Consider the following 23,869-nt stretch of genomic DNA (forward strand, 5'->3'; position numbering starts at 1 on the left):
CTTCTGCCCCTCACCCTGGAGAAATTCAACGAGGCTCCACATGAGAATTTTGACATTTCTGTTCTATTTTCCCTCATCAGGGAGACTGAAGTGGTTGCTCCTTACTATCTGTTTAACTTTGTTCAAGTCACTTATCCAATACAACCTTCAGTGTCGTCATCTGTAAAACGAGGAGGTGGATTGGATGACCTTTAAGGTTTCTTTCATTTCTTAACACATGATTCTTAGGAACTCAGGGCTGACCCATTACTACCTGTGGGATGTTGGCCAAGTCACTTATTCTAGATGGTCCTCAGTTTCCTCGTCTGTACAATGAAGTGGTTGGATGAGATGAGCTCGAGGTCCCTTCCATTTCTTTATATGTGACCATTTGAGACTCATGACTGCCCCATCTTACTATCTGTGTGACCTTGGGAGGATTATGTGGTCTTTCTGATCCTCAGTTTCTTCATTTGTCAAATGAGTGCTGAGGCTACATGGCCTGGAAGTAAGGCCTCTCCTATCTCGAAAGTTATGGCAATTCTGTAGCTTAAATCTGTCATTGGTCCTATAGCAATTGTGCTGCCTTCTCCTAATGTTTCTGGGCCCTCAAAATCCATCCTAGGGTTCATGGTCATGAGCCATTCACTAGGCTTCGTTGGACTTAAACAGGGTCTAGACCAGGCTAGGCTGAAAATGGAAACTGGTATAGAGCTTCCCAAGAGCCTATGGCACAAAGACTCATCTGTACAAGTCCAACCTTTTGGCAGGAGATAGTCTATGGCTGGGAATGTAGGAGTATGGGAGTAAGGAATGTATGGAGTCACCATAATCTTTGAAGATTCAAATATTTGGTGAGCCAAAGGGCAATAAAGAACCATAGGGAACACATAGATGGGGGCAATGGGCCCAAGAAGTGGCACAGAAGTTGCCAGCCAAGCAGATGGATCATAAGGAAAGGGGTTGAGGTCATCCTGGGAGAGAAAAAGAGAGAGGGAGAGAGAGGGGTGGGGAGAGAGACACAGAGGGAGGGAGGGAAAGAGAGAGAGAGAGAGAGAGAGAGAGAGAGAGAGAGAGAGAGAGAGAGAGAGAGAGGGATTGATTATGGATGGACTGCCCAAGGCTGGAATGATGAACTGTCCAGAGGAAGGAAATGCTCAGGGGAGGCAACTGGGACCAAAGATTTAAAGGCATAAAGAGAAATCACTGTGGGCATTTCCTAGGTTGATTTAGAGCCTCTGGATCTCCTGAAGGGTTTGGGGTAGAGGCATTTGGTTGACCCTTAGCTACCCACAATGAGAGGCAAATTTGCCACACAGGAGCTCCTGACTGGTGATTAACATGTTCCAGAACACTGCTTTTGAACAATATCCTGCTCTGGGTAATGCTTACTTTTTCTTCTTGCCTTTGTTCATTCATTTATTTAACAAACATGCATTAAGCACCCATCATAGACCAAGCACCATGTTGGATACTAGGGTAGATGCAAAGTTAATAGGAGACACCAAGCCTGTCCTCATGAAGCCTACAATCTAAAAGAGAGTACAATGCTGGCATTGGGCTCAGACAACCTGGTTCCAAATTCTAGCATCTGTCACCACCTGCGTGGTCTTGGCCAAGTCACTTAAACTCTGTAGCCTCATTTTTTTCAAGATTCATAAAATGAGAAGATAGGGCCTGCTGGTTTCTGAGCATCCTTCCATCCTCAGATCTTCAATGAAAGGTCTCTCTCTCAGTCTCAGTTTCTCTTCTGTATAATGAAGGAATTAGGGGGAGGGGGCGAGAACAAGAAGGTGGGAAGGAGAGAATTTAGAACTAAAAATAAAACAGAATTGAATTTAAAAATGAAATAAAATGAAGGAGTTGACCTAGGTCTATGATGCTGTGATGCCCATCTGGGCCCCAGTTTCCTGAGGAGGTTGGAGAAGTTAGTTGACTTCTAAGCAACTTTATGAGGCCTGGGAGTGGGGGAGGGGTAATTGGCACAAATGAGGTGGTAGCAAAGGCTTCATGGTGAAAGTGCCATTTGAGTCAAAATATCAGATCATAAAATCACAGGATTTAGAGTGAAAGGAACCTCAAAATCATCTCATTCAAGCCCTGAATTTTACAGATGAGGAAGCAGGGGCTCAGACAGGGCAGGTGGTTTGCCTAAGGTTGCACAGCCAATGAGTGGTGGAGCCAGGTCTCTTAATATGGTTCCTAGGCTTAGAAAACATCCAAGACAGAAGGTTTTTCAAGTCCGACTTGCTCAGTTGCTCACCAGAGAGTGAGCCTGAGGTTTAGAGATGGGGAGAGCCTTGCTCAAGATTTTACAAATAGGATTGAGTTGTTGATAGATGGGAGCTGTCTGAAAAACAAACCAAAAATGATGTTTGTTTTTCTCCCTAGGCTTTGTTAGCCAGGTGAGAGAAGGATGGGGGCAAGGGGCAGTGAAGAATGAAAGTCAATCCTTGCCCCAGACTTTGCCCAGAATGCCAGTCATTCTTTCAGGGTGAAAGCTCATTTTGGAAATGCCATAAAATCCCACCCCCACCGGAACTGGGAGGCAGGTGGAGGATGGGCTTGACTTGGCATAAAAGGAAGGGAAGCCCAAGGGAAGAAGAGAGGTCTTGATGGTGAGACATGGAGCCAGGAGCCCAGCAGTCCCAGGACCCTCTAGGGGCAGCCATCGGAGGCAGAGGTGAGTGCTGAGCAAACCTCCTTTGGGAGTGGGAGCCAGAGCCAGCCCTGCAAGGATGCCTAGCCCCATAGACCTCTGGGACTGGAGCCTGAGCCTGGAGAACAGGACTATGTACCCACAGAGAAGGACTTTGGCCTCTGGGACCCCGGAAGGGGCTTGATTTTGATCACATCATTGCAGCCACGTAAAGTCTTGAACTTGGGGTCAGAAAGACCTAGGTTGAATCCCATTTAAGTTGATTAAGCAAGTCACTGAGCTTGTTCCAGCTTCCACATGCAGATGGGAGTGTTACCTGTAGTACCTACCTGGCAGGGGTGGGGAGTTGTTGTGAAGATCAGATGAGATAATGTTTGTAAAGTGCTGTGCAAAAACCTTGAGACACTGAAGAGAAATATACAGAGGAGCCTTCAATGCGCCCCACCTTCCCCACCTCCATCAGTCAGTATAAGGGCAGGATGGGAGTTCTGGCGGTGTGGTATAAACACGGTGCTCTGCACTCCCAAGATCTGTTTATGATCTCTTTATGAACCTCTTTGATTTGATTAAGAAGGTAATAGCTCCTGACCAACCCCAAGGGCTGTTGGAGTAGGGGCTGAGGGTGGAGCCACCAAGCTGCCTGCTGTGCCCTGCTTCCACCCCCCATCCTGGTCCAAGAAGGCTTGTTATCTAGGTGGGAAAGGTAGTGGCCCTTCTGGGTTCCATTGGGTTTGCAAGCCTCATCTTTGTGGACATCTGCAGCAGAACTCATTATTTTAGATGGGAAAGCCAACTTCCCTAAACCCAAGAACCTCTTCCTCAGGGACTCAGTTTCCCTTCTGTAAAATGAGGGAGTTGGACTAGATGACCTTCACTGAGGCTTCCAGCTATTGTTATTTTGTGTCTGTGGAGTTTCCTCATCTGGAGTCCTCCCCCCACCTCCATGCCAATGAAATCACAGATTTGAGTCAAACAAAAAAATCATTACTCTGCCTGCCTACCTCCCAAGGTTGAGAAAAGAGCCCTAAAGAAATTCGATCTGTCCTTACCCACCCCACCCCTTTCTTCTGTCATAGCTCCAACTTCCACCGCCTTCCTTCCACAAGCTTCTTCACCTTCAGAGCCATCACTGTTTGAGGGATAGAACCCAGCACTGCCCCATTTTATAGAGGTGGACGCTAAGAGTCAAAGGGGATAGAAGGTTACAGAGCTTGTCCTCAGGTCCTATGGCAAGTAAAGACACGAGAAAAGGCAGGGCTGCTTAGATCTAGACTTATTCCCTCCCCCTTCAAGTCCCCTTCCTTCTCTTCCCATCATGCTTCTCCCTTCCCCCTTTCTTCACTCCCCTCCTTTACTCCCTCTTATTTCTCTCTTTCTTCTCTCCCCTCCTGTCTTCTCTTTCCATCCTTTGAGCCTCATGCCCTGACCCACCCCCCTCCAGAGGACAAACCTGGAGATACCAAGGATCATAGGTTCATAGATCTGGAGCAGGAAGGTTTCTTGGAGCTTCACCAGAGCACTTCCACTGTACCCTGATGTTGGGGGCACCCCTAACCCTGGACAAGCAAGAAATTAGCCGTTCCTCCCATTGGAAATAATCATTTTCTCTGAGGTCACAAATGCCTTGGTCCCATTCTCTTGTTTTTTTCCACTCTGCCTCATTTTATGGTGATCTGTGCACAGGTAGGAGTGAGGAAGGCTCATCGGAGTGGGGCCAGGATGTGAATATCTCCTGCACTTCCAGCCTGCACCAGATGGGGAAACCCATGCTTAAAAAAAGATCCAGTGAGCCTCCGTATTTCTATTTGAAGGGCAGCTAGGTGGCACGGTGGATAGAATGCTAGGTTTGGAGTCAGAAAAATCTGAGTTCAAATCTGGCCTCAGACACTAGCTCTGTGACCCTATTTGCCTCAGTTTCCTCATCCATAAAATGAACTGGAGAAGGAAATGGCAAACCACTCTAGTATCTCTGCCAAGAAAACCCCCAATGGGGTCATGAAGAGTAGGACAGGATAGACCGACAACAAAAGTATCACATCACTGAGAAGTTGGCACTGCCCTTTGCCCCATTGCCTGTATTTAAAAGAAATATGTCAATAAAGAGACAGCAAATCTTTATTAAGCACTTACTGTATGCCAGGCATACGTGCTGTGCTAAGTGCTGAAAACACAGATATTCCTTTTCGCGGGGAAAAGCACCTTGAAGGACAGTGGCCCCCGAGAAAGGGCTGGGTGCTTACCACCTTCTTTAGAGACATCCAGCACTTTCTATGGAGATTTTGTCTGTCCCTAGGAAGGAGGTAATAGGGCATCCTGGAAAGAGTGTTGGAGCCAAATGCTGGCTCCCACACTGACAGTCTGAGTGACCACAGACAAGGGACGGCTTCCTCGAGCCTCATATCCCTTATCTATGAAGAGGGGATGATCACCAGCCTCCCTCCAAGACAGTCGGGTATAAGCAATGTGCTTTCTAAGCCCCTGAGTGCTGCCCAAGCATAAGGCATGACAGCATCCTTTAGGCCTTTAGAGAACATCCTGGACACCTCTAACAGGCCAGGATTTAACACTGAGGAGGGGACCGAAAAGGATGAAGAATGAAATAAAGGGACAAAGGAGCTTCCTTGTGGCCATCTGCCTAGGGGCTCTGACTGCAAAATTTGTGTGGAGGTAGGACTCGAATCCGAGAATGGCCCCTTGTCCACTCTGTCATACTGTCCCTGTGCATGCACTATACACTGCAACATACAGCTTCCTGCCATCTCCCCACCCCCATGCCCCCAGGCAACAAGCAATCGACACCCAGTTATAATTCTTCCTCTGGTACTTGCCACAGAAAGTCAGCTATGTAGTGGTGAGATAAAGAGCTGGACACAGAGTCAGGAAGACCTGAGTTTGAATCCTACCTGAGATACTTACTAGCTGCGTCACCCTGGGCAAGTTACTTCACCTGTTTGCCTCAGTTTCCTCACTATCAAAATGAGAATAGTGCTGACCTTCCAAGGTTGTGTGGGCTCAAATGAGATAATGCATGTAAAGTGCTCTGTAAACTTCAACAAACCATATAAATAGGAGCTAATATCTGCCCCTCAAGTGTGAAAAAAAAACATAAAGAAAGTGGCTTTATGTGTATTTCTTGCACAGCTCACTTGAGTGGACAAAAGAACAATGTGGTGCTTGTTTAAAGGGCCTGGCTTTAGATTTTGACAGAATATTCTCTCATTCTGTCCATCCTCCCTCTAAGGACCAGCTGGAATGGAGGTGGGATCACAGGTCACAATCGTCAGAAGCAGTCGGGTGGTGATGAATGATGCCATTATCCCAGCAGAAGTTGTCATGGCCAGTGGCCGAATCACTGCTGTTCTGCCCATTGGAAACAGAGTCCAGAGCCCGGGAGAGAAGGCAAGTATGAGAGCAGCCAAGCCCAGCCCCAGGAAATCCTGGGGGGTGTTTGGGTTCATGCGAGGGTGGGCATGGACAAGCCTGTACAACAGAAACATTTGCTGGCACCTGTCTGCAGGGGCAGCTCTCTGGGCTTTGTCAAGCATAATGACAAAGGAAATATTCAGATTTTGAGTAAGAGAGTAAATGGTTTCAGGGATGCAGCCTTACCTGCAAGCCCAAATTGTTTGCTCAGATCTGCAGGACTGAATGGTCAGGATTCCTACCATTTACCCATCCACTTTTCCCAAGCAGCTCAACCAACCTGACCTATCTATCCACCTGTACAACTAACCAGGAGGCCTCCTCTTTCCTTCCAGGCCCCCTAGGCAAGACAGCATCAACTACCTGATCATCCACCACTGTGGGCCTGCACACCACTCACGTGCTTTATTTCACCCACTGGAATGGATAGATACAAATTCCTCTCTTGCCCTACCCCATCACACTGTGCCCAAGCAAAGATTTTAAGAGATAAATGCAGAGACCCTTTTCTTGTGTATGGGTTTAGAGGTGTTGGGTGCCAAACAGGTGATAAGCTTTGGGAGTTTCTGTCCATTAGCCACCACACCAGACTGGACTCACCCTGCTCGGCCCCTTAGAACAGACCTGTGGAACAGTGGGTACAAGTTGCTGCGAAGAGACACATGAGGCTCAATGTCAGGAACAAAACTTCCTACCAATTGGAGTTGTCCATGGGTATAGGCAGTGGGCTGCCTCTCATTGGAGAGCTTCAAGCATAAAGGAGCTAGTGCCTGGCTGGGTGTGCTGTAGAAGGGTTGCCTGTCCCCAGTTGGCACAGGATTGGTCAATGGATTGATGGATCCAACTCAAGAGATGCTGAGATTCTAATCGTGTGCAGGCATGCCAGGGAGAGATTGGGTCTAGTATTCTGGCTGCTTCATAAGCCTTCATTGGACATTGTAGCAGAATGAAAAAACCACCTACCTTGCTACCCTCTGTCAATTATTTCCGATTCATCTTGTAAATAGCTTGCTTTGTTTGCTTGTTGTCTCTCTCATTAGACAGTAAGCTCCCTGAGGGCAGGAACTGTCTTGTGCCTCTTTGCATCCTCAGTGCTTATCACAGTTCGGGGCACGTAGTAGGTACTTAATAAATATTGATTGATTTGTTGATAGCTATACACAGACAACTTCATTCCTTCTCAGAATGAGCATTGCTTAGACAGGGGTGGAGAATTCTCTAAGAAAAACCTACAGTCAAAGGGTAACACCAACATCCACCAAGACACATCTCTCTTTAGGATGCCAGGGTCTCTCTCAAGATGCCTGGCCTCAACAACACAGCTGTGTGCTTAAGGCATGACAGTGGTTATTGATGCGCATGGCTCAGAGAGAGGACTTGAGGATGCCCCCAGGTTTGTGCCAACCATAGTCAAGACAGGTTCATGAGTCAGACTGAGCCAAATCAAAGTTTTACCTCATGCCAGGGCACTGGTCTGACCTAGTCAAGCACCCTTTGGTTATATTTTATTGGTGTATTTGCCATTGACTGAGCTCTCTGCCCAAAAGTAGTAATCATGGAGCTATTGAGGCCCAAGGGGGCAGCTCAGCTCTTGTTTCATTTCTGCATTTGTTGCCAAGAACAATGATCTTTCTTTGGACTGAAAAGTACATAACAAAAATGGCTAATAGAGAGTTGATAGACAAGATAAGTAAAGGGAGAGTAGAAAAGCATCCAGATGTCCTCAAGGCATCTGTTCCAACTCAATTCTGGCCTCAGGTCCTGAAAAACCTGGTGGGTGTAATTATGGAGCCATGCTTAGAAATTTTTGAAAAATCATGGAAAAGTGGGGTGGTGCCACAGGTTTGGAGAAGGAAGATGCAGTCCTGATTTTCAGAAAAGAAAAGAAAATGGAGCCTGCAAACTATAAGCCCATGAGCTTGATACCGGTTTTTGGTAAAATTCTAGAAGGTATTATTAAAAAGGTGGCTGATGAAACTCTAGAAAAGGAAATAACAACCACCGGGAGCAAGCCAGACTTCATCAAGACCAGATCATGCCAAATGAACTTCATCTCCTTTTATGACAGGGATATCCATATTACCCATATTTTGGCCAAGCTTTTGATAGTCTTTCATGCTATTCCTATAGAAAAGGTGGAAAGCTACAGACCTGATGACGTGTCAAATACATGGATTTGGGCCTAATGGAATAGCCAGAGTCATCCATCATTTAGTGACTCTTTGGAAGGAGGCTTCCAGTGCCTTGATTGCCCCCTGTGCTCAGCCCTAGACTGTTCAGCCTTATTACCAATGGCTTGCTTGAAGATATAGTTTGAGGAGGCTTTTCAGATTTGTAGATAGGACCAAGCAGGAAAAAGCTAATCTATGGGATGATAGCCAGGCTTTAAAAAGATCTTGAGAGGCTAGAGCACTGGGCTGAACTGAATAAGATGAAGCCAATCAGCCAAGTATTTCCTAAATACTGTTATGTACTAGGAACTGGGCAAAAGGCATAAACGTAAAGACACAATCAGGTTCCAAAAAAATCACATTCACAGATGCAGCATGAGGACGTTGGGGATGTTGCAGCTAGCCATGAGTTCATTAGGAAAAGGGGATTCAGAAGACCCCAAAGCTGAATGTGAGTCCATAATGTTATGTGGCAACCAAAAAAAAGGCAGTGCAATCTTGGGCTATGTTATGAGAGGCATAGCCCAGAGTGTGCTGGTAAATGTTTAACTACTGGCTCCCCTCTCAATATACACAGGACATACTTTTAAGTTTAATCTGCATTATTTTAAATTTAATCTGCACCTCCATCACTTTCCTAAGTCTCTAGACCATCAGCAAACTCTAAATAGAGCCCTGACTTGTAGTTTGCTGTGTCCAAGCTGTTAGTGATCATACTGAAAATTTAACAACTGGCTCTCAGAGTCAATGTGAGCTGACTCTACCATACTCTAGGGCAGAACTTCCAGGAATAAGGAGGTGATCATGCCACTGCCCTCTGCCTTGGCCAGACCTCATCAAGTGTACTGGCTTTAGTTCAATGCACCACAGTTTAGGAGAATCATCGATAAGCTGGGTAACCTTTAGAGGCAGGCATTTGGATAGGCCTTTAAGGTCTGCCAAGTGCTTTACTTGTATTCTCTCTTCTGAGTCTCTTAACAATAGCTGCTATCGCCCTCATTTTAAAGGGTCACACAGCTAAAAGTGTCCCTGGCAGGATTTGAACTTGGATCTTCCTGACTCTTCTATTCAAAGCCCTCTAAGTATAGTGTCCAGGACAGGGAGGTGAGATTCCCTCTGTTCTCTGCCTTGATCAGACCACAGCTAGACTAGAGCCAGAAGGCGCTGTGAAGGCCATTTGGCTGAAGCCTCTCATTCTACAAAGGAGAAAGCTGGGAGGCAATGGGGCTTGCCCAGGGAGTTAATGTTAAGACCTGGGTTAGGCCCTGGAGATCCACATTCCTAGCCCAGGCTCCTTTCCACAGTAGCCACTACCCTCAGCCTGGCAGAGCTCCAGGTCTTCACTTGAAAAGCAAATGTGCCTCTGATATGACTTTGAGCACAGAGGCATTTTTAGAAAAGTGCTTCTGGAATACTCTCTTCCATGTCAAATGAGATAGTGTGTGGAGAGCCCTTTTGAAATGTAAAAATACTGTAGAAGTGCCAGCTTTTGTTGTTAGCATTGGGATCATTCTTTTTAGCAAAACCTATTTCACCAAACCAGAAGGTAAGAAATTGGCCTGGAATCAAAATCACCCTCCAATCCAAGAGCCAACTTTCAACTGGACGCCCTCCAACAGTCGTTTCTAAGCTTCCTCGTCTGATGGAAAGGCAACTCTGGGGTGGTGAGGAGGAAAGACTGTAGGAAAGCATCTGAATAGAACATTAAAACCAAATGCAGAAGAGAGCAGAAGAAAGTTGCAAAGGGGGCAGAGACAAACAAGATTGTTAAAACAACTGTGTTAAATTGAATAGATAATGAAGGAGCTGTCCATGATTGAGATTCAAGGTTTCATAGACAATCTTCTCTTTTCTGTTGTTATTTACATATAGAAATATTGATTGTCTAAATTCATAATAAAACATTTTAGGAAAAAGGATAAACAAAAAAAGAGAATATTAAATTTGGGGCCAGATGAGTTGGTTTGGAGTTGTGAATCTTCCATTTCCAACATTGTGATCTTGGTTGAACATGTCAGATTTCCTCCTTGGTCAAATGAAGGCATTGGACTAGATACCCTCTCACTGATATGCCAGTTCTAAATCTAGATCCACCGTGGCATCTGCAGTTATCTCAAAAGTATATAAACTTCCTTAAAACAAAATCAATATTAATTTACTTTTATCACAATACCAGGCAGCATTGTGTGGATGTGTTTGTGTGTACCTGGGTTGGGTGTGCTTCCTATTTAGGGAATAGTAGTCACCAAATTACAAACAATAAGGTTCTAATGCCAAATTAGGTCAAAGAAATCCCTAAGAGTAAAGTTAAATGATTATTTTTTTGAGTTTCCAAGATTTCCTCTCTTCTTCCACCAATCCCTGCCAAGGACCATTTCTGGAAGCCATGATTAATTTGGCCACTGCTATTCAGTGGGGCTCCATCTCTGCCCAGAGAACAGTTTCTTTCTAGTCTGTACTTGGGCATCTTAGGACCAGCCACAGTCTTTTTTTGCTCTTGGAAACACTACCATCCTGGGGATTTACTATCTGCTCAAAGGAGTTTGCCTAATTCCCTCCCCCACCCCCCTCCAACTTCCAAAGTCCATTCACAAAGTGGCCAATTTTCTTGAGGTTCTTTAAGGAGATCATTACATATATGGCATTCTAGCTTGTAAGATTTCTGTCATCCCTCCCCCATATCCCACTGACACCAAATTCCTAGAAGTGTCTTTGGCTCAGACTCAGCTCTTTTCTTCTCATGACACCAGGGGTCTTTTATATAATCCATTCAGTGCTAAGGCTCCTCCCTCACTTCATTTTCCTTTCTCTCTTTTCCATCCTTCTCCAGGTGCTCGATGTTGGTGACTTGGTGGTCATGCCTGGCATTATAGACTCTCATGTGCACATCAATGAGCCAGGACGCACAGCCTGGGAGGGATTCCACTCAGCCACCAGGGCTGCAGCTGCTGGAGGCATCACTACCCTGGTGGACATGCCACTGTACGGTACCCTGGAGAGTGGGAAGGATTCTGGGAAATGGGGATAGGGATTGGACTTCAGAAATGGGTGAGGTGGTCTACAGGCTGAAGAATGAACCCAAAGGCTCCCACAAACAACTTGCAGGAATACACAGCCTACCTACTCTCTTGTGTTTACCAACATTTCAGTTTTATGTAACTTCAGAATTCATTTACATAGGTTTAGAGCCAGAAAGGACCTTAAGCATCATCTGATCTTCCTTTTATGGAGAAGGAATGTGAAATAACAATGATGATAATTATGAGCATTTGTATTATGCTTATACATGTCATATGTTACCTATATGTTTATAGACGTTGCCTTGTTCTATCTCACATAAAAAGCTTAAGGAACTTGCCCAGTTTCAAAGGCAGTGAATAATAGAGTCAGGATGTAAATGTAGCTTCTCAGATTCTACATCTCAAGCTCTTTCCATTGCTCCATATTGGCCCTCTTGTAGAACAGCATTATGGTGTGAGGGACAGAGAATATGACTTGGAGTTAAGAATACCTGGCTTCAAAATTTGCCTCTGAAACTTACTAGTCATGGGACCATAAGAGAAGTCCTCTCCTTGCCTGGTCTTAAGTTGCTTCATCTATGGATGACAGGGTTAGATTAAATGTCCTCTGGGTTCCCTTCCAGATTTACACCAATGATTCTGCCACTTAAGCCCCCTGAGACTCAGTTTCCACATCTGTAAAGTAGAAATAGGTTGTGAGGTACAAGCAAACTTTAGAGTGTCAAAGTCAATAGGTATTATCAAGCATCTACTCTATGCCAGTCATCAGGCTAAGCAGTGGCAACCTCTGTGTTACATGGAAATACGTACAAGGTCACTTCAGTGGAAGGGTTCCCATCATTTCCTATGCACCATATTTAAATGAGGAGATTAGGTCATGGTTGATGGTCAGAGCCATCTGTCTCCAGCATCCAGATGATTGAGGTGATCACACTGGCATAAGGCATTGGGGGTGCTGGGAGCTGGAACCCTAGTGGTGGTACAGAGAAAACCTTGAGTCTAGAATCAGAGGATCTGGGTTTGCGTCTCTCCTCTAATGCTTATTCCCTGTGTATTCTCAGGCACGTCACTAAGCCTTCAAGGCCCTTGTTTTTTTCGTGTACAAATTGAGGAGGAGGCTTGACAAGGTGGCCTCCACAGACCAACTCTTTCTAGGATCTCTGTGACAGGATTTCCCCCATGACCATCAGATCTTAGTAAAAAAAAATGGGTGTCAGGCTGATAGGTCCACACACAATCAATGTGCAAGATCCCTCTCCTTGCTCAGGCTAGAGCTCAATCAGAATCCAGTGACTGGCACTTTGCCCCGGGCCATAGAACATTGGAGAGTACCCACTACATTCGCTGCTTAGAAGCAGCTGAGTTTAGCACCTAGTTAGCAAGAACAATTTGTTAAAGTAGGAACTCCTGGGAGCTGATCTAAGGATGCATTTCATGCCCAGGAACAAACTGCTAATTTAGGATTCTTCCCTCCTTTGAAATTGCTGTTAAGCCAATCTCACCTGTGTGACTCGCATTAGGGGAAGCATATCCCACAGTCTGCTGGGCCCAGGGCCCTCCCTAGCCCCCCGGGACAGGCCAGTTCCCTTCCCAGAGGAAGGGCGTGTCTTGTCCCCCAGGCCTGGGCACCACATGCAGATGGACACACATGGACAGCAATTGAAATGTGTGTCTCTGGGAGCTATCCTTGCCTCCTGCTGGGGGCATCTTAGAATTTTAGTTCACAAGGAGACAAGATGCTATTTTGTTCCCCGTTTGGGGGTCTTTGTCCAGAGAGCTTTCTGCCTATTATTGGTCATAGCCTTGCTTGAGAGACAAACCTTTAGCACAAAGCCCAGGCTTCCACGACCTCGACAAAGCTTCTCATCTTCTTATCAATGGAAGGATGGAGAGTGTAGGCTCAAACACGAGTTTGGGAATCCTAAATATTAAGGGTATTCACCTCTTCACATAGGCAAGACATTAAAGTCTTCTAAGACTTGGGGCTTTAATCCCAAACAAGAGATCTCCAAAGGAGGAGGTTTGACCACTTGTTGGGAATGTTGTCGAAGAGATTCCTGTCAAGGCAGCCAGGCAGAACTATAGAGCAAAGTAAAAAAGACCTAAGTTCAAATCCTGCTGTGTGACCTGGCCAAGTCACTTCCCTTACCTCAGACTCAGGTTCCCTATCTATAAAATGGGAATGATGACCATATCTATAAAATGGGAATGGGTAACAATCACACCTACTTCACAGGGTTGCTGTGAAACTCTAATGAGAACTCTAAAATGCTGTGTGTGTGACTGCTGTTCCCAAGGTGCCTCAGAGGCCCCCATCCATGCTGAAATGAGGTGAATCTGCTCTTTAGCTGCCAGGGGGAGGGACAGGGGAGGAGAGAGGTTGGCTGCTCAGCAAGTGTGGGAGGTGAGACATCAGAGATGGGTAAAGGGGCATTAACTGAGATGTGCCCTTGGAGTATAAGGGAATAAGTATCTACAAAATAAGTGCCTACTATGTGCCAGGCACTGTGCGCTGGGTGTTTTTTAAACAATTATTACCTCATTTGAGCCTCACAACAGCTTTGGGACGAAGGTGTTTATTATGTTCCCCATTTTACAGTTGAGGAGACTGAGGCAAATTGGGATTAAATGACTTGCCCAGGGTCACACAGCTAGGAAGTGTTTGAGGGCATATTTTAACTCAAGTCTTCCTGCTTCTAGGCCCAGTTCTCAATCTACTAGGCTGCCAGCTGCCTCTTAAATCATTATGCCATTAGTCAGTATTTCCTTGGCCTGTGGGTAGAGCCAACCCTGGGTACAGTGAATGGAGGTGACTGTCCAGCCTCAGGCTGGTGGGGGTCCACTCTGCTGTGACCACCCTTCTGGGCAGCAATGTAGTAATGAGGAACTGCTGCCACCCCAGCTGTGGGTCAGATTGATGCCCATCTTGTCCACAGGGGCTGTGGACTCTACTGCATGCCTGTTTTATCCAGCTGCTGCCAATGCCCAGGTTTAAACATTTAACTTTTAGCATTTAGTTGCCATTGTTAGGTTGTAATGACAAGACAGGGTTGTCAAAAGGGGAGGGTAGGACATGACAGAGCAATGCTCAGTCCCATGTAGGACCCTTTAGCTTAAGAGGCAGAGTCCCAGGCCACACGTCCATAAGTATGGCTCGATGTAACAGTTCTCCATTCTTCCATACCTCCATTCATTGGTTCATTCAAAAGGCATTTCTTTTTCAGCTCCTGCTTGTTAGTCTTTATAATACATGGATATGCACAGAGATAGAGAATCACAGAGTAGGACCACCCAGGCTAGCATCCCAGAATTCCAAGCTCAAAGGGGCCTGACCAGGAATCCCCTGTACAGGCACCCCTGTTAGTGGCTTTCCAGCCTCTGTGTGAAGACCTCCAGGGCTGGGGACCTCATCATTCCTAAGACGGCTCATGCCATCTTAGGCCCCTTGGGTTGTAAGAAAAGTTTCCCTTCCATTAAGCCTAAATTTCCCTCTCTGCAGTCCCACCACCCATCCATCTCCAGTGCCCCTGGTTCTGCCTCTGAGATCAAACAGCAAGGTTAGTCCCCTTCCATGGGACAGCTTCCAAATCCTGAAAAGTGACTGTCATGACTCTTCCCTTCCCTACATGTGGAGTTCTAGATAATTCAGTCCAATCCCCTCATTTTATACTGGTGCCTAAACAGTGCTGAACTGAATAAATCCCTTCTGTATATACATGAGCACACACACACACACACACACACACACACTTAGCTCCCCTTAATTCCCTAGAGAGAGGTTTCCATCCAAGTCTGGGCTTCTTTTTCTGTAGCTCTTTAAAAACTGTGGTGTGGTGAAGAGGGGTGTTTTCTCAGAGAAATGAACTGATCAGAACCTCCTAGAGATGAACGTAGGGTCTTAGAGGACCCTTTTTAATGAGGGGCCTTGGAACTTTGTGGAACATAATGGGTTCTACCAAAGCTCGCCCAGGTTTGCCCCCAGGTAATGACTATCCCTTCCCATTTGCTGTCCAGCACGGTCACGGACCACCCCAGAAACTGTCTCTTAGCTTCCCCTTTCAGGAATTTCCTGGAATTCCGTGTGAACCAACACTGCCCTCTGCTGGTAGACCCTGGCCCTCAGATGCTTGTGAGTCCTAGTGTAGGATCACAGCTGTAGCGCAGGAAGAAGCCCCTCACTTCATAGATGGGGAAACTGAGGACCAGGAAGTGGAAATGACCAAGTTCACCAGGGTAGTGAGTGTCAGAGGTGGGATCTGCAAACAGGCCCTCTGTTTGCTCTCATTCCACAGCGCCATCTTGTCTTTCTCAAGATTAAAAGGGATGTGGAAGCTTCTGGCGAGAGATTTGCACTGAGAGCTTTATTTGTTTGCTGAACTTCATACCAATGAGTCCTCTAAGGCTGACCCATCCTGCAGTTGCTGACATTTCTGTGACCTTAAAATGCTTCTTGCCCACAGGCTGTCCTCCCTCTCTCCCTCCACTCTTCCCAAAGCATTATCCAGGGCTGCCAGATCTCCCGGAGGTCTGCCTTCCCTGCAGTCTAAAAGGGCACAGATGGCCATCCATGTGCTCCCAGCACTGATCAGCCCAGCCTATATAGAGCTCACACAGCTTTGGGGAAGGGTGCTCTTAGCTGGGGGGGAAAGCCCACTAACTGATTTCTTCTGCCTTTCTAGGAATTGCCAGCCACCAACAACCACCTTGACCAATTTCCACACTAAGCTCAGAGCAGCCAGGAAACAATGTCATGTGGACGTGGCCTTCTGGGGTGGGCTGATCCCTGGGAATGCTGTAAGTCATTCACGCTGTTTGCTTTCCTGGAGTTAAATCCTCCCCTGAAAGCCTAGAACAAAGCCTGTAATGTAGAAGATATTCAATAAATGTCAGTCATTCAGTCAATTAACAAGCATTTATAAGCCCTTTCTGTATACTAGAGGTGCTAAGTGCCAGGGATACAAAGAAAGGAAAAAACATGAGTTTCCCCTCAAGAAACTCACATCCTGATGGAGGAATCAACATGCAAATAGCTATGTACAAGCAAAATATAGGCTCCCTTTACCATTTGAGTAATTTTTTTCTTGGCATGCACCTGCTTGTAGATATCTTTTTCAAAGTATAGTCCAAAGAACCCAAACCAGTCACCATGTGGCCTGTGCAGGGCTGATTATAAATGCATGATAAAGTTTTTATGGGGACTGTGTTTCCTGATCCCCAAATAACCAAAATGGGCTAACAAAAGACTGTCTCTTTGCAACACCTATTCAAGGTGCATTTTCTTTTACCAATGCCACAAAGCTGAGATGAAAAGCTAGTGCAGTCAATGATAGTCAGGATGCAAAATATCATGACAAAGCAGTCACCAGGCTGAATCAAACAAGATAAAACCTGATGGGGACAAAAGTTAAATATTACAATCAGGTTCAAACAACAAATTTCACAAATATATAAAGTAGGGGGAGGTATGGCTGACTACAGTTTGTCTGAAAAAGATCTGGATGTCTTAGTGGATTTTAAGCTCCATGTGAGTCAGTGGTGTATAGAAGCCATCAAAGCTTCCAGGAATTAGGAGATGATGATCCTGGAGTGGGTCTGTTCTGGACACCACATTTTGAAGAGAACATTGTTAAGGTGGAGCATGTCCAGAGAAAAGTAATCAAGATATTGAAGAACATCAAGGTTGTGCCATGTAAAAATTAGGTGAAGGAAGTAGGGATATATAACATAGAGAAGAGAAGGCTCAGGGCAGAATGTGGATGAAGGTTTCTGTCTTGAATCACTTGTGGAAAACGGAATGGATATACTCTTCTGGCCCCATATGGCAAAGCCATGAACAGTGGGTGGAACTTTCAAAGGCATTTTTAGTCTTCATGTTACGAAAATCTTGCTCACAGTGAGAGCTATCCCAAAGGTGCATAGGCTGCCTGAAGAGGGCATAGGCAACCCTCTTGGAGTTCTTTGAGCAGGAGGATTCCTTTTCAGGTGTGGGTTGGACTTAGACAACTGAGCTCCCTTTCAACTCTGAAATTCTGTGACTCTATGACTCTCAGAAAACCCAGGACATAGGGTCACTCTGATGATATTTTGAATAATTCACTAGGAGAGGAATATCGCTTCTTCTCTTGTGTGGGACAGCTTCAGGAAGGTGTGTGTGTGTGTGTGTGTGTGTGTGTGTGTGTGTGTAGGGGGTGGTGTTCCAAAGGGACAAGTGCTGGCTCTGAAGATTCCTCCCCTTCCCTCTTGACTCAGAAACTGGAATTGATTCAGTTGGATATTTAGATAATAACAAATCTTAATCTGAATGGCACTGAGAAAACGACAGATTTTGTTGGAGCCCAGAAAGTCCCCGATATACTGTTCCCAGTCCTGACCTAGTTAGGTCCCTTGTGGGAATAGAAACTGTAGCATAATCAGGTGGGATTCTAGAATCCCCCAGTGTCTGAGCTGGGAGGGACCTCATCCAAAGCCTCCAGTTTGTGGCAAGCCAGGTCCTCTACCTATGGCTTGCCTTTCCACCACCTTTGTTCAACACACACCAGACACTTGACCTGTCATCTCTCTTGATTATATAGGAAGGTCATGGCTTGAAGCTTTCTTATCTTCTGTCTCTTTTAGGCTGAACTCAAACCCATGAGGGAGGCTGGAGTGCCAGGATTTAAATGTTTCATGATTGACAGTGGGGTGGAGGAATTCCCTCATGTCAGAATCAAGGATTTGCACATGGCAATGAAGGAGCTACAGGGAACAGACTGTGTCCTTCTGGTAAGTGTCCCTCTCCTCAGCAGTCATTTCCCAGGCTATATGTTGATATCTCCCTGCCTGTGGATTGATTGCAGGGGGGGGGGGTGGAGGGAGGGGAGGAGGAGGTGGCCTAATCAGTTTGTAGCATCTACTCATTCAAAATTGTCAGAGAATCATAGTCAAGAAATGAAAGGAACATCAGAGGTCAACATGTGGATAGAGTTCTGGCCTCAAAGCCAAACAATCAATCAGTAAGCATTTATTAAGCACCTACTCTCTGCCGGGTACTTGTGCCAAGCCCTAGAAGCATAAAGATCTGAGTTCAAGTCCCATCTCTGACACATACTGGCTGTGTGATTCTGAACTAGCCACTTAATCTCTCATTAATCTGGATAATTCTCTAAAACTATACATTTCAAAGAAAGTGCTGGCCCAAATTGGTAGACAAAGTCACCTAATTGGGGAATTCCCAAAGTCAATGAAGTCTGTGATGAATTGGTACCTAGTAAGGATAAGGCACAATGCTAGTCACTGGAGGAAATACAAATTGACCTCATCTCAGCTGGTACTTGAGTAAGAATCCCCAGGATAATCTAGCCACAAGTGGGGCCATCCAGCCTTCTCTTGGAGACTTCTGGGATGAGGGACCCCACCGGTTCCTACAGCAGCACATCACTCTTCATAACAGTTCTCATCATTAGAAAGTTTTTTCCTGATATCAAGCCTAATCCATTGTTGTCGGTTCTGCCATTTGGGAGATAGTAGAACAAGGTTAATCCCTCCTCCATGTGATAGTCCTTCAGATACTCAAACCTCTCATGTCCCCTCTGAGTCAGGCTAAACAGCTGTAGTTCCTTCAATCAATGGACTCAGGGGTCTTCCCAGTTAGCCTTCCTTGGGCTTCCTCCAGTCTGTAAAAGTCTTTCCCAAATGTGGTCTCCATAACTGGATGCAATTTCTTCAGCTGTAGTTTGACCAGGGCAGAGGAAATTGAGACTATTACCATGCTCTTTCTAGACTGATATCTAGAACCATTCTGTGAGAGAGACAGAGAGAGAAAGGAAGGCAGAAAGAGCAGAAGAGAGAGCGGGGAGAGAGGAAGGGAGAAAGAGGAGGGGAGAGAGTGGAGAGAAAGAGAGAGGAGGGAAAGAAAGGGAGAAGAGAGAGAGGAAGAGAGAAGGGGGAGAGGGAGAAGAGAGATAGAAAAGAAAAAAGAAAGAAGGGAGACAAAGAGAGGGAGAGGAAGGGAGACAGAGCAGAAGAGAGAGAAGGGGAGGGGAAGGGAGAAAGAGGAGGAGAGAGAGAGAGGAGAAAAAGAGAGAGGAGGGAAAGAAAGCAGGGAGAGGGAGAAGAGAGAGAGAAAAGAAGAAAGGAGGGAGACAAAGAGAGGGAGAGGAAGGGAGAAAGAGACAGAGAGAGAGAGTAAGGGAAAAGGGGAAGAGAGAGGAGGGAGAAGAAAGGAGAAAGGAAGAGAGAGAGAGAGAGAGAGAGAGAGAGAGAGAGAGAGAGAGAGAGAGAGAGAGAGAGAGAGAGAGAGAATGTCACAGTTCTGACTCATACTGAGCATGGGCTCTGCCACAGTACCTGGTCCTTTTTTCACAAGACATGCTGACTGACCAAACTTCACTTCTTCTATCTTAGGAAGCCAAGCTCTGGACCCAAATTCTGCACTTCATATTTATCCTTACCACATTTTTTATGAGACTTGGCACATCATTCTAGCCTTTTGAGATCTTTTTGAATCGTGATTCTTTCCTCCAATGCGTTAGCTCTTTCCCCCAGCTGTGTATCACCATAGTTTTGATAAATATGCCATCTATACCTTCACAAAATAACTGCTTTAAAAAAGGTTGAAAAGGACCAAGTCAAAGACTGGTGACACTCCACTAAATCAGATAGCTAGCTAGAGCACTTATGATATGCTAAGGACTCTCCAGATCTAAATTCAAGTAAAAAAAACCCATCCCAGCCTTCAAGGAGCTTTTATTCTAATGGAAGAGATGACATATATAAAGAACTGGAAAATGGGATAGGAGCAGAAGGAAGAAGGGAAAAGAATATGCACATAGGGGCAAGGCTACTATCAAGGAGTTAGAGAAATCCAGAGAGGGAGGAAGGAGCTGGGCTCTAAATGAGCATGGCCTAGGCACTGCTAGCTCTTCCTCAAGGTTCATCTCTAATACAGCATTATACACACATACATACATACACACACATATATGTGTGTGTATGTATGTATATGGATATATAATATTGCTAATAATTAAATATATGTATATATACATATATATAGAAATTATTTCATTATGGATCTTCCCTCCAACTACGCAGATTGCCACCCTCCCATCCTGTGTGCTTCTTGTCTTTGTCCTCTCCTAAGTCTGCCATGGAGCATATGTCCAATAAGCTGAGGTCCCTTCCCCCTCATGTTCTCTTGACATCACAAGGATAACAACCTGACATAAGAACATGTGCCATCCATCAGTGATCCCACCCAGGACATGAGCTGTCTGTCAGTTATCCCTCACTTAGCTGGATTACACCAAGTATAAACAAGTTAGGATTGTGTTAGAGGCAACACAATTTTAAGGGTATTGGGAGTTTGGCTCTCAAGGTTCTGAAAGAGAAGAGCATTCCAAAGGCCTGGATTAAATCCTGTACCTTGCTAGTGCTAAATAAAAGTGACTGGGAGAGTATTGATCCACATGCTCCTTTTCCTATGTAATTTCTTCATGAGAAGAACCTGCACAGGTGGTGAGAGCATCTTTGGTGAGGGTATTAGAAGGAAACCGGCTGGCTTCCACAAGTGATATTGACAACAAACCACATCTATACCATCATATAATTGACTGAAAGGTGCAGAGAATGCCAAATCCCACTGTGATTCCTCTTCAATGCCTATAAAAAGACATTTGGCACGATAGAGAAAGACACTGCCTTCAAGGTTGTGCTCCAGCAAAATGACTCACATGAACATGTCAGAATGATAGAATATTGCCTGAAAGCAATAGCAACAGAGATAACTGTATTTGACAACCCTCTGATCCTTAATATCAAATGAGGCATAAAACAGGAGATTGTGGGCTTGTCCAAAGCATTTACAACTGTCTAATCCAGAGTCCAATTTGAAGAAGGATTCCCTAGAGATGGGGAAGATATTATCGATGCTCTTGTGTGTACTGCCTCTAAAAGGACATCCATTCCACTCAGAAGAGTTTGGCCTGGCCATCCACACAGGAAAAACCAAGTGGATGAAGAGTGCCTTTTGTCTAGCCTAGGATGTGAAATGAAATAGACAATGCTTCCATCAGAAATACATACACACATATATATATACATATATGTACATATGTAGGGCACATATACACATACATACACATATATCAGACACTAAAAATGGACAATTGAACATTATTGAAAGGGAATAGATGGATGAGACTTGGGAAAAATCCAGTCTTTTAATGCTCTCAAATTTCCTCCTAGGACAACAGGCTATTTTTTTAAAAATTGTTTCATCTTCCAGTGAAATAGTAGAGTTTCCCCAGAATTTATGTTCAGGATCACGAAAGAGGGGAGTAGACCAGGTGACCTCCAAAGTCTTTCAGTTCCAAGTCCATGTCTATCCTGTCCCTTCCTGCCCTAATATTTTCTAAGGCATCACTGGATAAAAACAGTTATTTAAAACTCCCCAAGTCTCCAAGACAATCATATTATCACAACAGGTTGCTCATGGATGTCATCTGGTAATAATACGGCGAGCATTTATACAGCATCTTCTGTGTGCCAGGCACTGTGCTAAGCACTTTACAACTGTCTCATTTGCTCCTCACAACAACCCCGGGAGGCAGTTGCTATTATCTCCCTTCTACAGAACAGGAAATTGAAGCAAACAGGAGTTTAGTGACTTGCCCAAGGTCACACAGTTAGTAAGTATCTAAGGCTGCATTTGAACTCAGGTCTTCCTGACTGTAGGCCTGGCGCTTTAACCAGTGCACCACCTAGCTGTTCCTAAATTTGGAGAAGAATCGGTGAAGAGGAGGTGCCACGGCCTGGTGGCAAGATCACTGGCTTAGGATTCTGATGCTATTATCAGTTCCCTGTACGACTTTGAGCAAGCCTCTCGCCACAGAAGGTGGTTTTAGATTAGCTGGCCTCTTTCAGCCCTCACATCCTAGACAAAGACAAATGCAAAATATGTGCAGCGACGTCAGAATGCATTTTAATATTTCCTGTCCCCTGGACTCTTTTCTGCAGTTTCACGCAGAGGAAGAACTGGATTTAGAGAAAGCTGTCATTGGAGGTAGGCCACTATGGACCTAACTTTCTTTGATTCTAACTTATGTTATTATACCATTACTATATGTTATAATTATAGTATCATCCTTAGTATTCTTATTCTAACCCAGGGGTGGGGAACCTGTGGCCAAGGCCAAGGCCACAGGTTCCCCACCCCATAATCTAACCTAGGGCACTGTTGTCATTCCTTTAGGTAATATCAAAATTATCGGGGTAATGAGAGGAAGGACCAGGACTTTGTTTTATTTCAATTCTTAGTGATTTATTTCGGCTGATGCCAAGAGTAACAATCTGGGACATGGCTGTAATAGAATCATTTCCTGAACCAAATTATCTCAAGGGGCTGTCATTGCAAAGACATGAATGACTAACTAAAGGGATGCTTAACAAGTTTCCACTGGAAATATTTTCTTTGCATACTGTGGAGAAGTAAAGGAAGGGAGACAATATTTGGTTCTGCCATGAATGACTTCTCTGCTTATCAGTCAAACTAGGTGCCACACCACATATCATGCTTCACATGGGTAATAGGAGTCCTTTGGGCTCTAATATGTTTTGAAGATCTTAGATGAAAAGAGCCTCCTCATCCTTTCTACTCTCCCATTCCTCTTTGTGGTCTGAAGGTGGGTTCTCAAATGCCCTCAGAGCTGAGGCAGCCACAGTCTGCCCTTAGAATAAGAGCCCAGGCATAGACAGGGTCTGTATTTTCTGAGGACTAGCTGCTCTTCACCTGTAGAGGCTCATCACCCCAACATTGACCTCCAGGTGACTCATAATTTGAGCCATAGCGACCCATGGAACATGGCCTCCTAAAATGGAGTATAATCTGTGTTGCTGGAGTGATTTTTACAGTGATGGAATCACAAACCTGCTGAAGTGGTACTTAGCAGGGTTGTGTAAAGATCCTGAACTCAGGAGCCAAAGAACACAGGATCTAATGCTTCCTCTTGTACATATTATCTGGGGGATGTTAGGCAAGTCACATAGCAGATCTGGGTCATGTTTCCTCATCTTTATAGCGAAGGTGTTGGAATAGATGACCTGGCAGGGGTTTTTCAGCTATAAATTTATGATTCAGTTAACTACCAAGCATTTAAGTGCCTACTGTGTGCCAGGCATCGGGGATACAAAGACAAAGAAGTAAACAATGATACTTCTAGGACAACCGAGGAAATTGTCATTCACTTTTACACCAAACAACGAGCTGTTCTCTGTCTTGCCTAGAAACCAGATTGTCCCTGAGCCTCATGGGATCAGGATCGCAGGATCCAGTCCAATTCAGTTGACATTTATTGCAGCATAGATTGAGGCTGGGAGGTGACATTAGAAATCAACCTTTTACAGATGAGGTTCAGAGTCCAAATGACTTTGTTCCAGGCCACACAGAGAGTAAGTAGCACAGCATAGATTTGAACCCTGCCCCCCGACTCCAGATCTAGCACCCTATCTACCACACCATGCTGTCTCCCTTTAACAGGAAAATATTTCTTGTGGCCTGAGTTCCATGGATGGAAGGTCCATGTAGATACCAAACAAATGGCATATCTTTCCACACACTGCACGGGTTGCCACAAGCCCAG

The 23,869-nt window shown here is 45.2% G+C and overlaps 1 protein-coding gene across 1 annotated transcript in view; it reads left to right on the top strand.

The window, feature by feature from the left end:
* The first annotated feature begins 2,514 nt into the window (after positions 1-2,514).
* The window catches only part of LOC118846301 (allantoinase, mitochondrial-like), a 29,637-nt gene continuing 8,282 nt past the window's right edge, over positions 2,515-23,869 (top strand). The window contains exons 1-6 of the mRNA XM_036754673.1: positions 2,515-2,662; positions 5,880-6,037; positions 11,063-11,214; positions 15,932-16,046; positions 17,868-18,014; positions 22,248-22,293. Of these exons, the coding sequence (XP_036610568.1) occupies positions 2,605-2,662; positions 5,880-6,037; positions 11,063-11,214; positions 15,932-16,046; positions 17,868-18,014; positions 22,248-22,293 (676 nt within the window). The 5' untranslated portion in view covers positions 2,515-2,604. The remainder of the gene's footprint in view (positions 2,663-5,879; positions 6,038-11,062; positions 11,215-15,931; positions 16,047-17,867; positions 18,015-22,247; positions 22,294-23,869) is intronic.

The sequence above is a fragment of the Trichosurus vulpecula genome, chromosome 4, assembly GCF_011100635.1.
Source record: "Trichosurus vulpecula isolate mTriVul1 chromosome 4, mTriVul1.pri, whole genome shotgun sequence".
Lineage (NCBI taxonomy): Eukaryota > Metazoa > Chordata > Mammalia > Diprotodontia > Phalangeridae > Trichosurus > Trichosurus vulpecula.